At 36.2% G+C, this 12,305-nt stretch overlaps 1 protein-coding gene and 1 pseudogene across 1 annotated transcript in view; one reads left to right on the forward strand and one right to left on the reverse strand.

Moving 5' to 3' along the window:
• Window positions 1–12,305, forward strand: part of Xpr1 (xenotropic and polytropic retrovirus receptor 1) — a 149,597-nt gene that overhangs the window by 94,435 nt on the left and 42,857 nt on the right. The window contains exons 8-9 of the mRNA XM_013503153.1: window positions 8,146–8,336; window positions 8,546–8,725. Of these exons, the coding sequence (XP_013358607.1) occupies window positions 8,146–8,336; window positions 8,546–8,725 (371 nt within the window). The remainder of the gene's footprint in view (window positions 1–8,145; window positions 8,337–8,545; window positions 8,726–12,305) is intronic.
• Window positions 3,369–4,241, reverse strand: LOC102010868 (annotated as a pseudogene).

Here is a 12,305-nt window from a genome sequence, read left to right on the forward strand (position 1 = left end):
AAGAGTTTGAGAAGAATTGGTGTTAAATCTTCCCTAAATTGCTTGTAGAATTCAGCTGTGATTCCATCACGACCCGGGCTCTTCTTCATTGGCAAGTTTTTAATTACATTCTCAATTTCACTGGCTGATACTGAGTTGTTCAGGATTTTTATATCTTCTTCCTTCAGCTTTGGTAATTCATACATATCTAGAAATCTGTCCATATCCTCTGTGTTTTCCATCCTATGAGAGTAAGATTTTCAAAGTAGGTGTTGATGATCTTCTGAATTTCTCTGGGATCTGTAGTGATTTCACCCCTTTCATTCCTTATTGCATGTATTTCAGTTTTTTCTTTCCTTTTTTTGATAAGGTTGGCTAGGGGTTTATATATTTGATTTATTCTTTCAAAGAACTAACTCTTTGATTCGTTAATTCTTTGTATTTTTTTAGTCTCCATTGTGTTAATTTCTGCTTTGAGCTTTATAATTTCCTGCCTTCTTTGGACTCTGGGTTTGACTTGCTCTTCTTTTTCTAGGAACTTGAGGTGCAGCATATGATTGTTTATTTGTGCTTGTTCTGTTTTCCTGAGGTGGGAATTCACTGCTATAAACTTCCCTCTGAGGACTGCTTTCATTGCATCTGACAGGTTCCTGTAGGTTGTATCTCCATTTTCGTTTGTTTGTAAATAGTGTTTAATCTCTACTTTGATTTCATCTGTAACGCATTGGTTGTTCAGGAGGATGTTATTTGATTTCCAACTGTTTATGAAGTTTCTGTGTTTTCTTTTGTCGTTAATTTCCAATTTCATTGCACTATGATCTGATAGCATACATGGGATAATTTCAATTCCTTTGCATTTACTTAAACATGTTCTATGTACTAGTATATGGTCTATTTTAGAGAAGGTCTGATGTGCAGCTGAGAAGAATGTGTATTCTGATGCTGTTGGGTGGAACACTCTGTAAAAGTCTACTAAGTCCATATATTCACACATTTGGTTCAGTTCTGTTATTTCTTTCCCAAGTTTTTGTCTAGTTGATCTATCTCTTTGTGACGATGGTGTGTTTAAGTCCCCTGTTATGATTGTGTTGCTACTTAATACCATTTTTCATGTGTCTTAGAATTTGTCTTATATAGGTGAGTACTCCTATATTTGGTGCATAGATGTTTACGATCATTATCTCTTCCTCTTGAAGCTTCCCCTTCACAAGTATGTAGTGACCTTCTTTATCTCTTTTGATTGTTCTTGGCTTGAAGTTCACATTGTCTGAAAACAGAATAGCTACACTCTTTTTTTTCTGGGTTCCTGTCTCGTGGAGTATTGTTTTCCATCCTTTAATTTTCAGTCTTTGAATTTCCTTTTGAGTTAAATGTGTTTCTTGTATACAGCATATAGTTGCATTTTGTTTCCTAATCCACTCTGCAAGTCTGCATCTTTTGGTTGGTGCATTGAGACCATTTACATTGATGGTTATAATGGATATGTACTGGCTTATCTTTGTAATGCTATTTTCCTGCTGTTGGATCCTCCTTTCTCCCTCTGTTTAATTGCTTGTTCTGCTTGGTGGTTCCTTTCTGTTGTTGTTCTTGAAGTTGCAGTCTGTTTTATCTCTTTCTAGTATATCTTTTAGTACTCTTTGTAGGATTGGTTTGGCGCTCATGAATTTCTTCTGTTGTTCTTTATCAGGAAAATATTTTATTTCTCCATTAAATTTGAAAGATAGCTTTGCCGGGTATATCAGTCTGGGTTGGAAGTTGTTTTCTTTCAGTACCTGAAGTACTTCACTCAAAGCTCTCCTTGCTTTGATGGTTTGCATTGAGAAGTCTGCCGTGATTCTGATAGGCTTTCCTTTATAGGTGATCTGTTTCTTTTCTCTAACAGCTTTTAGTATTTTGAGCTTTTGTTGAGTTTCCAGGATCTTGATCACTATATGTCCAGGTGTAGATTTATTTTGGTTATGATTAACTGGAGTTCTATATGCTTTACTTATCTGTCTGATTCTTTTACCATGCCTGGGAAATTTTCTGCTATTATTTCTGCAAATAGTCTTTTTATGTCATTTGTTTTGATACCTGCTATTTCATTAATACCTATTACCCTGATATTGTTTCTCTTTGCTTCATCTTGCAGTTGTTGAATTGTTATTTCCTGGTTCCTTGTTGTTTTTAAGAGATCTCTTCTTTCATGTTCTTTGGTGGCTATGCTGTCTTCAAGGTCTGAAAGTCTACCTTCAGCTTCATTCAGGCAGTTTTGCAAGCTTTCAATGGAATTTTTAATTTCCTGGATATCTGTTTGCATCTGTTTCATACCTTCTAGTTCTTTTCTATATTGTTGGTTGAAGGTTTCATGGAGTTGTCTGTGCTCTTCTATTTTCTTGTCTCTATCATCTTTGTATATGTTGAACATTTCTTTCATTATTGTTGTCCTTTCTTTTCTCACCTGAGACATTATTTCCGATTTGATGTCTTCTCTGGCCTGACAGAGTTGTTTCTTTACTTCAGTTGCTATCAGTTCAGAAATTTCAGGTGTATGACTTCTGGGCTCTTCTGTGTTAATGCCTCCTGGACTGGACTTGTTTTGGGTGGTGTGGAGGTCTGGGATTGCATGTTGCTCCTTCGTTTTGTCATTTTTGAACAACCAGAGACTTCCTGTAGTGCAGTCTCACTGTCCTGATTATTTGTGAGTAGCAGGGCGAGAGCCTGAAGATCCCCGGTGCTCAATGTAGCTCCTGTACTGGTGAGTGGCGGCAGCCCAGCCCAGGCCAAGAGACTGTGTGTGCCCGGTAGCCACCGAGGCCCCAGAGGGTGGCTGAGGCTTTGCCTGCCTTGCATGCTAGTCAGGGAGGCAGAGCCCAGACTCACCAGGCTTCCTGAAGATGTCTGGAGCTCAGCCCAGCCCAGGCTGACACACCATGGGTGTGGCGGGTAGAAACGGAGACCCCAGAGGGTGCCTGAGGTTTCGCCTGCCTTGCACGCTGGTCAGGGAGGCAGAGCCCAGACTTACTAGGCTTCCCAATGATATCCAGGGTTCAGCCCAGACTGTGCCCAAGGTTTTGTCTGCCTTGCATGCTGTTCAGGGAGGCAGAGGCCAGACTCACTGGGCTTCCCAAAGATGTCCGGATCTCAGCCCAGCTGGGGCAACACACTATGGGTGTGGCAGGTAGCCACCGAGGCCCCAGAGGGTGTCCGAGGTTTCGCCTGCCTTGCACGCTGGTTAGGGAGGCAGAGCCCAGACTTACCAGGCTTCCCCCAAACTTTCGTTTTGTTTTGTTTTGTTGTTTTTTTAAAGAAGTAGGAAGGATGAGAAGCTTGGGGAAATCAGAAATTAAAAAGAAAAAGGGAAAAAAGGAAAATTTGGAAAAAAGTCCTTAACTGCAATCATTTTGTTATCAGTAGCATCTTGGGCTGTAGGAACGAGATCTTGATCGTGATCTGTATCGGCTGTAGTGAGAAGGTAATCTGTACCAGTAATTATAGTCTTCATATCTGTCATATCCATGATCATATCCTCTATCTTAGTAAGATTGTCAAAATCTGCCACGACTTCCTCCTCCAGCACTGCCACCACCACTATGAGTTGGTCTGCTCATGTAGATGCCTGTGCTCTCTATGTTGATAGAATAATTCACATGAATTCTTCTACCATCCAGCTCCATTCCATTTGCCCTTTTCCATAGCCTTTTTTGAGCCATCTGTTGTTTCAAAATACACAAAAGCAGATCCTCTAGACTGCCCAGTTCGCCGATCATAAACCATTAACACCACTCAATGGTCCATGTCAAGAAAATATTTCACAAAGATCTGTACAGACTGAGGTCAAACACTCCAAGCTCTGGATTCGCTTCCTGTATGTCTTCTCTGGTTAGATGTTGGCAAGTGACTTTAGCTCCTTTCCCTCCAGTATTCTGGTATTTATGAGAGTTAGTTCAAGAGCATCTTCTATGAGAGTCAGAGTGGTATCTAGATCGAATGTAATGTCCATGAGAATGTCTCCTTGATCTCGATTGGGATTTGGATCTTGATGGGATTTGGAGTGTTTGGAAACCCTTGGTGGACCACGAGATCCTGACCTGCTCGCCAGTTTTACACGAGCAGGAGTTCCATTTGGAGATTTTGACTGAGAGCTATACTCTTTGCCCTTGAAGTTGTTGTCCTCTGCTTCACTCATGTCTGCCAGGCACTCCCTAGAACTAATTAAGTCTTGGTGTGAGGACTGACAACCTAATCACCTCATTGACCAGATGGACCTTGGAGAGCAGGAAAAAGTTGGCAACAATGACCGCTCCATTCCCATCCCACTCTGTCACAGGCTCAGTCAAAATGGTGCCAGTGCTGCCTGAAACCCTGTCCATGGCTATTTGTTTATGTGTAGAGCAGAATATTAATGCTGCTAAACTGATAAAGATTTGAACCCTAATAGGATATTTAGCTTTCTTTTTATCTGTGACCATAAATGTTAACAGGACAGAATGAGGAAATTATGAATTGAGATCTATTACTACTACTAGTAAAATAGTCCAAAGCATGTGCCAAACAATGGAGTTAATGTCATCTTGATGTATTTATTTTTTGCCCTGCAATTATTTTTTTGAGATGAACTTTATATAACAGAATTAACCATTTTAAAGTGAGCAATTCAGTGACATTTGATACATTCACATTGTTGTATAATCTCTACATAAAAATTTTCATCACCCTAAAAGGAAACTGTATTACCATATTTCTTTCTCTCTAGCTGTGGCTATTTCCAATCCACTTTCTGCCTCTATGGGTTTACTTATTCTGGATATTTCATATCACTGGAACCATACAATATGTAACATTTTGTGTGTGGCTTTCACTCAGAGTTCATCCATGTTGTAGCATGTATTAATACTTCATTCTTTTTATGACTAATATTCCATTTTATATATATATACCACACTTTGTTTATCTGTCCATCTATTGGTGACCATTTGAGTTGTTTCCGTCTTTTGGTTATTGTGAATGATGCTGCTGTGAACATGTATTTAGATGGATTTGTTTTGAGTACATGTTTAACGTTCTGAGGAACCACCAAACTCTTTTCTATGGCTATTATACTGTTTTCCACTTCCAACAGCAATTTTATGAGGATTCTGTTTTCTGTGTGTTCTTTCCAACCCTTGTTATTTTCCATGTCTTTTTAAAATTATATCCATCTAAGTGGGTGTAAGATATCTGGTTATTGTTTTCATTTGCATTTTCCTAATAACTAACCACTTAAGCAACTTTCTATGAACTTGGTGTTTTGTGTAAGTACTTTGGACAAATGTCTATCCAAATCTTTTGCTCATCATTGCTCTGGTGGTTTTTTGTTTGTTTTGAGATAAGGTCTTGCTAAGTTGCTCAGGCTCAACTAGAACTTACGATCCTCCTTTCTCAGCTCCCAAAGTAATAAGGTTACGGGTTTACATGACCATATCTAGCTATTGCTTATGTTTTAATTGGATTGTCTTTTGATTAAATTGTAAGGATTTTTATGTAGTCAATATAGAAGACTCTAATCAGATACATGATTTGTAAATTTTATTCTCCTGTTCTATAGATTGTCTTTTTACTTTCTTGATTCAGTCCATTGTCTATAAAAGCTTTTAATTTCATTAAAGCTCAGTTATCTTACTTTTGTTGTTCTCATTGTTGTACATACTTCTGGTGCATAACTATCCATTGCCAAATTGAAGATTGTGAAGATTTATTTTTACTTTTTTTTTCTAGGAGTTTTATGGTTTTAGTTTTATATGTTAATATCATCAATCAGTTTTTGAATTGATTTTTTTCATATCATGTGAGATTAGGAATCCAACGTCAACTTTTTGTGTATGGACATTCAGTTGTCCCAGCAGTATGTTTTGAAGGGAATAGTTTTCTTACTGAATAGTCTTGGCATGCTTGTTGAAAATTAACTCACTACTGTAAGTGTATATTTCCGAACTTGTGATTCTATTCCATTTACCTATGTGTATTTTTATGCTTTTATGATTATTGTAACATCGGACTAAGTTTTAAAACTGTGAAATATACAAGCCTAAATATATTAGGCATGATGGCACATGCCTATAATCCTAGCATTCTGGGAAGCTGATGCTGAGGGAGCACTGGTTCAGTCCAGTTTGGGCAACTTGTTAAGATTCTGACTGAAAATAAATGATAAAAAACAAAAAAACTGTGGATGTTTCTCAGTGTAAAGGCCATAGGTTCAATCCCCAGTACCACCACTGTCACCACCACCACCACACACACAGTATAAGTCCTACAGTTATGTTCTCTTTTATTACTGTTTTGACCATTTGGAACCTTTTGTAATCCCATATGAATTTAAAGGTCAACTTTTCCAATTCTTCTGAGTCATTAATCAAGTCATGTCACTTACATGAAACCTTCCACTGGCTTGTACATCAGAGTAAAAGCCTAAATTTTGACAAAGCCCTGTCTGCTTTGCTATTGGCCAGCTCATCTACTTTATGTCTTGTTCATTTCAATCATAGTGACCTTGAGCTTCTATCATAAGCCCTTTGTATTTCCCCTTTATCTGCAGGCCTATTCCTCTAAATATCCCAATGGTTTATACTGTTTCCGTAAGATCTCTGCAGATGTCATCTCGTGTGACTCTTCCCTGACCACACTACCAAAATTAGCACATAGCACATCATTCTTTATCTCATTACAGTACTTTTTTTCTTGATACATTTTATCACTATCTCACATTATACAATAGTAAGCTGAAGGTAAGTATTTTGTCTTTTATTCATTACTAAATCTCCAGCTCTTACAATGCTATTGGGTATAATGGACATCTAATAAGTATTTGTTGAATAAATGAAATTTTTTCAAGTAAAACAAACTAATATATACTACATACCCATAATGGGACAGACACTCATTTAGTCACTTGATATATGTTGTTTATATTTTATCTTCTTTACATATTTAAGAGAATAGATATCCTCATTGATCAAGGAAACTGAGACTTTGAAAAATTAAATAACTTGCCCTATAAGTTAAATAATTTGACACCCAACCTATAGTACTTGATTCCAAAGCAAAGGCTTTCTCTGTATTACTTTGAATTATTAAGTGTTCTTTGTGGTGTAAAGGTTACAGAGATAAAGAATAAATAGTTAAGTCAGTGTATACATTGAGACAGTGCAAGACCACTTTTGGTATAGGGAAAACATAAACAAATGTGAAAAGCAAACTCAAAAGGATAATAAAATTCATTAGAAGGGGCTGGGGATTTAGCTCAGCGGCAAAAGCGCCTGCCTGGCAAGCGCAAGGTCGTGAGTTTGGTTCCCGGTACCGGAGAAAAACCAAAAAAAAAAAAAAAAAAAAAAATTCATTAGAGACTGAGAAGTGATGTTTAGGGGCACTGTGAGACAAGTTTGAGAAAAGTGAGTTAGAGCGTAGATTGTGAAGAACTTGAGTTTGCACATCTAGTTAGTTGAACATTACAGCTGTAGTACTAAATATTTATATGGGTATATGATCAATACAGTGCTTAGTAAGTGTGAACTTTGGAGCAAAACTGTCAGGATTCAAGTCCTGGCTCTGCCATATATTAGTTGAATAATGTTTAACCTCTGCTGTAAGTTCCTCCTTAACCAAAATGAAGGTAATAGTTTTTAACTCAGAAAACAATTGTGATGATTAAATGAATTACGCATAAAAACACTGAAAACATTATTTAGTGCATAGTAACCATCTTATAAATATTGTGTTGACATTTAGATTTTCGTATCGGTGTCATGTGTTCTAGTTCTTTTAAACTTTACGACAACTCTGTGAGGTAGATATTACTGTATTAGTTTAATGGTAGAGAAGAGAAAGCCACAGAGATGATAACATGCCACAAATCCTCAGCTGACAAAACTGATCTTAGTTCTAAACCATTGCCTTACTGTAATCCTAGAAACTAATAGAATGATGACATATCACACTAAAAGCCAAGTTTGGGGAAATTTATCTAATGGCATTCTATAGACTAAAATGAAGGGAAAGAAACTGGAGACAAGTTTATTGGGCCCCTGAAATAATCTCTAGATTTTTCTCATGACAAATTCCTGTGCCAGGGCTGTGTCTTTGAATGAAAAATAGTGAAAAGAGACATTATGGATTTTATAACTAACCAGGAAATTAATGTTCTTTCAGCTGTATTTAAACTTGAAACAGATAGAAGTATATGGCCCCTGATAAGAATCTATCGGGGTGGCTTTCTTCTGATTGAATTCCTTTTTCTGCTGGGCATCAACACATATGGCTGGAGACAGGCTGGAGTAAATCATGTACTCATCTTTGAACTTAATCCGAGAAGCAATTTGTCTCATCAGCATCTCTTTGAGGTAAAGCAAGACATACATTCCCATGAACTAGCTATATAGCTAATGTATTGGGTGCTGAAATCCATCCACTTAAAAAGGATTATTGACTTAATTACTAATTATTAATTACTAATTACTAACTTTTTTACCTTAGTTTATTAAAATTACTTCTGACTACTGGTAAAAATTAAAATAATTTTCTTTTTTTTGTCTTCCTTGTCCTTTACCAGATTGCTGGATTCCTGGGGATACTGTGGTGCCTGAGCCTTCTGGCATGCTTCTTTGCTCCAATTAGTGTCATCCCCACATATGTGTATCCACTTGTCCTTTATGGATTTATGGCTTTTTTTCTTATCAACCCCACGAAAACTTTCTATTATAAATCCCGATTTTGGCTGCTTAAATTGCTGGTAAGTCCAGAAACTTGTGTAGCGTTTTCAGAGTAGAATATCAGTACTGGCTTCCTCTGAGATAAAACCAAGGCTGCTGGGTTGTACAACTGCAGAAGCACACCATTCACATTATTTTTGTGTGAGTTATACTCCAACATCAGGGGCAGAGAAGGCATGTGACAGATGTCCCGAAAGTTGTACAGTGTAGTATTACTGGGAAAAGCACTCATGCATTTTTTTTCCTCCTAAAATGAAGTATAAAATGACCAGATACTGAAATGATTTTGCAAATTTCAACCATTTATTTTTTCGTTATACAACTGTAGTAACATAGAACTTTGTAAATTTCCTTCTTAAAAAAGTGGAAAAACTATTGACTTTCCTGTTAAATTTATGTGAATGGTTAACCAAATACTTTCTTTTAGGAAAGATTGGTTTTCTAACACTGGTAGTAATATATTGCCAGATCACCGAGTTTAATTTAAGAAATTAACTTTGATTATTGAATTCCATTTCTTCCATTTTACCCGTTTCTTAATCTCAAAAGCAATCAGTTTCAACAGTAGGACATAGCATTTCTTACAGAGATGATAGCTGTGTTTTTGTAATATTGTAGAGGAGAGGTCTTACTCCTAAATTAGGCTAGATCTATTTTGAAATTCGATTAAAGATACTTAATATCAGCCAGATGTTGTGGCACATGCTACAGCTTCTCACGAGGCTGGAATAGGAGGATTGCAAATTCAGGGATAGCCTGGGCAACTTAGTAAGACTGTGTCCCAAAATAAAAGAAAAAGAGAGGTAAAGAGATAGGTCAGTGATAGAGACCTTGCCTAGCATGTATGAGCAGGCTTGGGTACAATCACCAGTACTGCTAAAAAATAAAAAGTTGAATGGTTTCATATAATTACTTCTTAGATTGCCGGGGCTGGGGGTTTAGCTCAGTGGCACAGCGCCTGCCTGGCAAGCACAATGTCGTGAGTTCAATCCCTGGTACCGGGGGAAAAAAACAAACAAACAAAAAAAAAACACAACTTCTTAGATTGCCATAATTATTTCCTTTATTCTTTTTATTAAAAAGTATAAAATGTAACTCCTTGACAAATGTAGTTTTTTTTTCTTTTACTTTGTATATGTTCCTTGGGGGTCAGCAGAATTTTTGTTGTTTTTAACAATATGTGATTTTTTAAAATTTGAATACATAAAGCATTACTTTTCTTCATATTTTTATTTTTTAAGAAGGCAGATACAGTGTTACTTCAATTGTTGAACTCAATTCATTCCAAATTTGTGTTTGAACACAAAAAAATTCAAGAACTAAACATATTTTTCCCATAAAAAATAATGGAAAACAAAATAATTGGTTCTGACACCCAAAAATTACACTTATAAATTTATTTTTCCAGGACCTTAACAAATTTCATAACTATTTCTTTCTTTAACTCTATGGTTGTTCTCACAGTTTTCTGTTGGCTTTACTGCTGGTATCACAAACTTTCTTTGGAGATATGTTTACAATATTTTATGCACATAAAGCTATCAGAAAAAGCACAGTGACAGATGTCTTAACATCCTTACACAATCACTGTATGTTGTCTGGGCAAGAGTGACACTTACACTGAAGTGTCACCCCTTTGTGTCCGCGTGACTCGCTCTTGACTGATAACAGGTTTTTTTCAAGTTGGATTTTTGGTTTGACTGTCAAGGAAAGTTACGAACACAAAGCAAACATTTTTTAAATTTTGCTGTTTAAGTAGTAGAAAGTTCAAGCTTGGAGCCACTTGACAACCAAGGTATCACTGTAAGTGTTTATATCAATTGGGAAAATAAAAATGGCTCAAATATTCTTGAATTTTCTTTTCCAAAGTTAGTAAAGTTTTGAACTTTGTGTTTCTCGTGAGAATTTCACCTTATACCAAGAATTTTGGTACAAACTGTGATTCTCTTTCCTTCCAATTAATTTCAAGAGGGGCGCAAAAAGCTTAAGTATGACACCACTAGGTTTAACTTAGCATTTGATTTGTGAGTGTAGAACTTACATGTACAAGAGTATTTTGATTAGTCATAAGGACACTGTCACCACCAATGCATTTTGTTCTCACCTAAGGAACGTACTTTTTGTTTTTGACAATGGAGAAAACTTTGAGCAATATGTAGTGGCACACACCTGTAATCCCAGAACCCTGGGGCCTGAGACAAGAGGTTCACGGAGTTCTAGGCCATCCTGGGCTACATAGTGAGTTTAGGGCTAGCCTGAATTGCATAGTAAGATCCTGTCTCGAAAAATAAATAAATTAATAAAATGAAATGAACAAAAGAAAAAAGAGAAATTAGAGTAGTGGATCTCTTGAGGACTATAGTAAAAAAAAGTCGTTGCCAGTTAATATTAGATTGCCTTTCTTATTGGAAATTATCTGTCATTTTATTGCTACTGTAGAATTTTTCAACTGTTATTTGCATAAAAGATTAGCATTCTTGTCACTGGAAAATACATTTAAAGTACTATATATTTAAACTCCTATTGTTTTCTGCCTCCATGTGAAATCTCATGAAATTATTTTCAAATGAGATTTTAGAAAACTCAGAAAACTCAGGTGGTACTGCATTTGCATCACTGCAATAACAATACAATATAATTGTGTACATTGTGTGCTAAGTGAGCATTTCCCCAGTGCCTCCTTCTTTGTTTAAATAGCAAGCTGTGGTTCATGCATGACCAGTTACTCTTATTAGCAGAAGGATTCCCCATTGAGTAGTCATTTATCTGTGCATCTGCTTTATGTTTGTTAATAAATGAGAATTTGTTGATGGAATAGGTTGACTGTAGTGATAAAAGAATAACAGAAGAATAAAATACATTATCCAAAGCAGTTAAATATGGAAGGAAGAATTGTGATTAGTTATATTTATAATAATAAACAAGAATGTTATCATATATAGGTCCTTTAATAAAGTTGACCAACTGTTGACTTATTTTAATTCAAATCTCACTCATAAAACTTGTCTTTTGATTTATTTCTAGTGAATTAATAAGAATGTTTTCACTCAATTTACATTTCTCTGAAACCACTTATTAAAGCCTTTTCTGAAAATAAAGCTTGCTTGCTTGCTTTCTTTCCAATTTTTCCGTGGGAGAAATACTTCATTTGGCCATAATGATACCAGTAGATACTCTTTACATTCGTATTTATATTGGAATCTGCAGAATTGATATATGCTACCCATCTCTCCTTTTAAAAAAGCTGAAAAAACTAAGATAATGACTTATTTTGGTATTAACATTATATGTCAAATTTAGTACAACTTATTTACATCCATTAGATCATGTCATATATCCTTTTCCTTAACTCTTCACTGTTTGTCCCAATAAGAAATCCAATTAGAAAACAAACAGTGCCTCAGATTTTCTAAACAAAAACATATGGGTAACAGAGACCGTGTGTCAAAAAAGGTGGGAAGAGGTGGGATGTTGCTCAGTGACAGACCACTTGCCTAACATGTGCAAAGCCCTGGGTTCCTCTGTGAAGATCAATGTAAAGATTCCTCAAAAAACTAAAGATAGAAATTCCATTCAACCCAGTTATTCCCTCTCTAGGTA

The sequence above is a fragment of the Chinchilla lanigera genome, unplaced genomic scaffold (genome assembly GCF_000276665.1).
Source record: "Chinchilla lanigera isolate Chin_1 unplaced genomic scaffold, ChiLan1.0 scaffold00005, whole genome shotgun sequence".
NCBI classification, from domain to species: domain Eukaryota; kingdom Metazoa; phylum Chordata; class Mammalia; order Rodentia; family Chinchillidae; genus Chinchilla; species Chinchilla lanigera.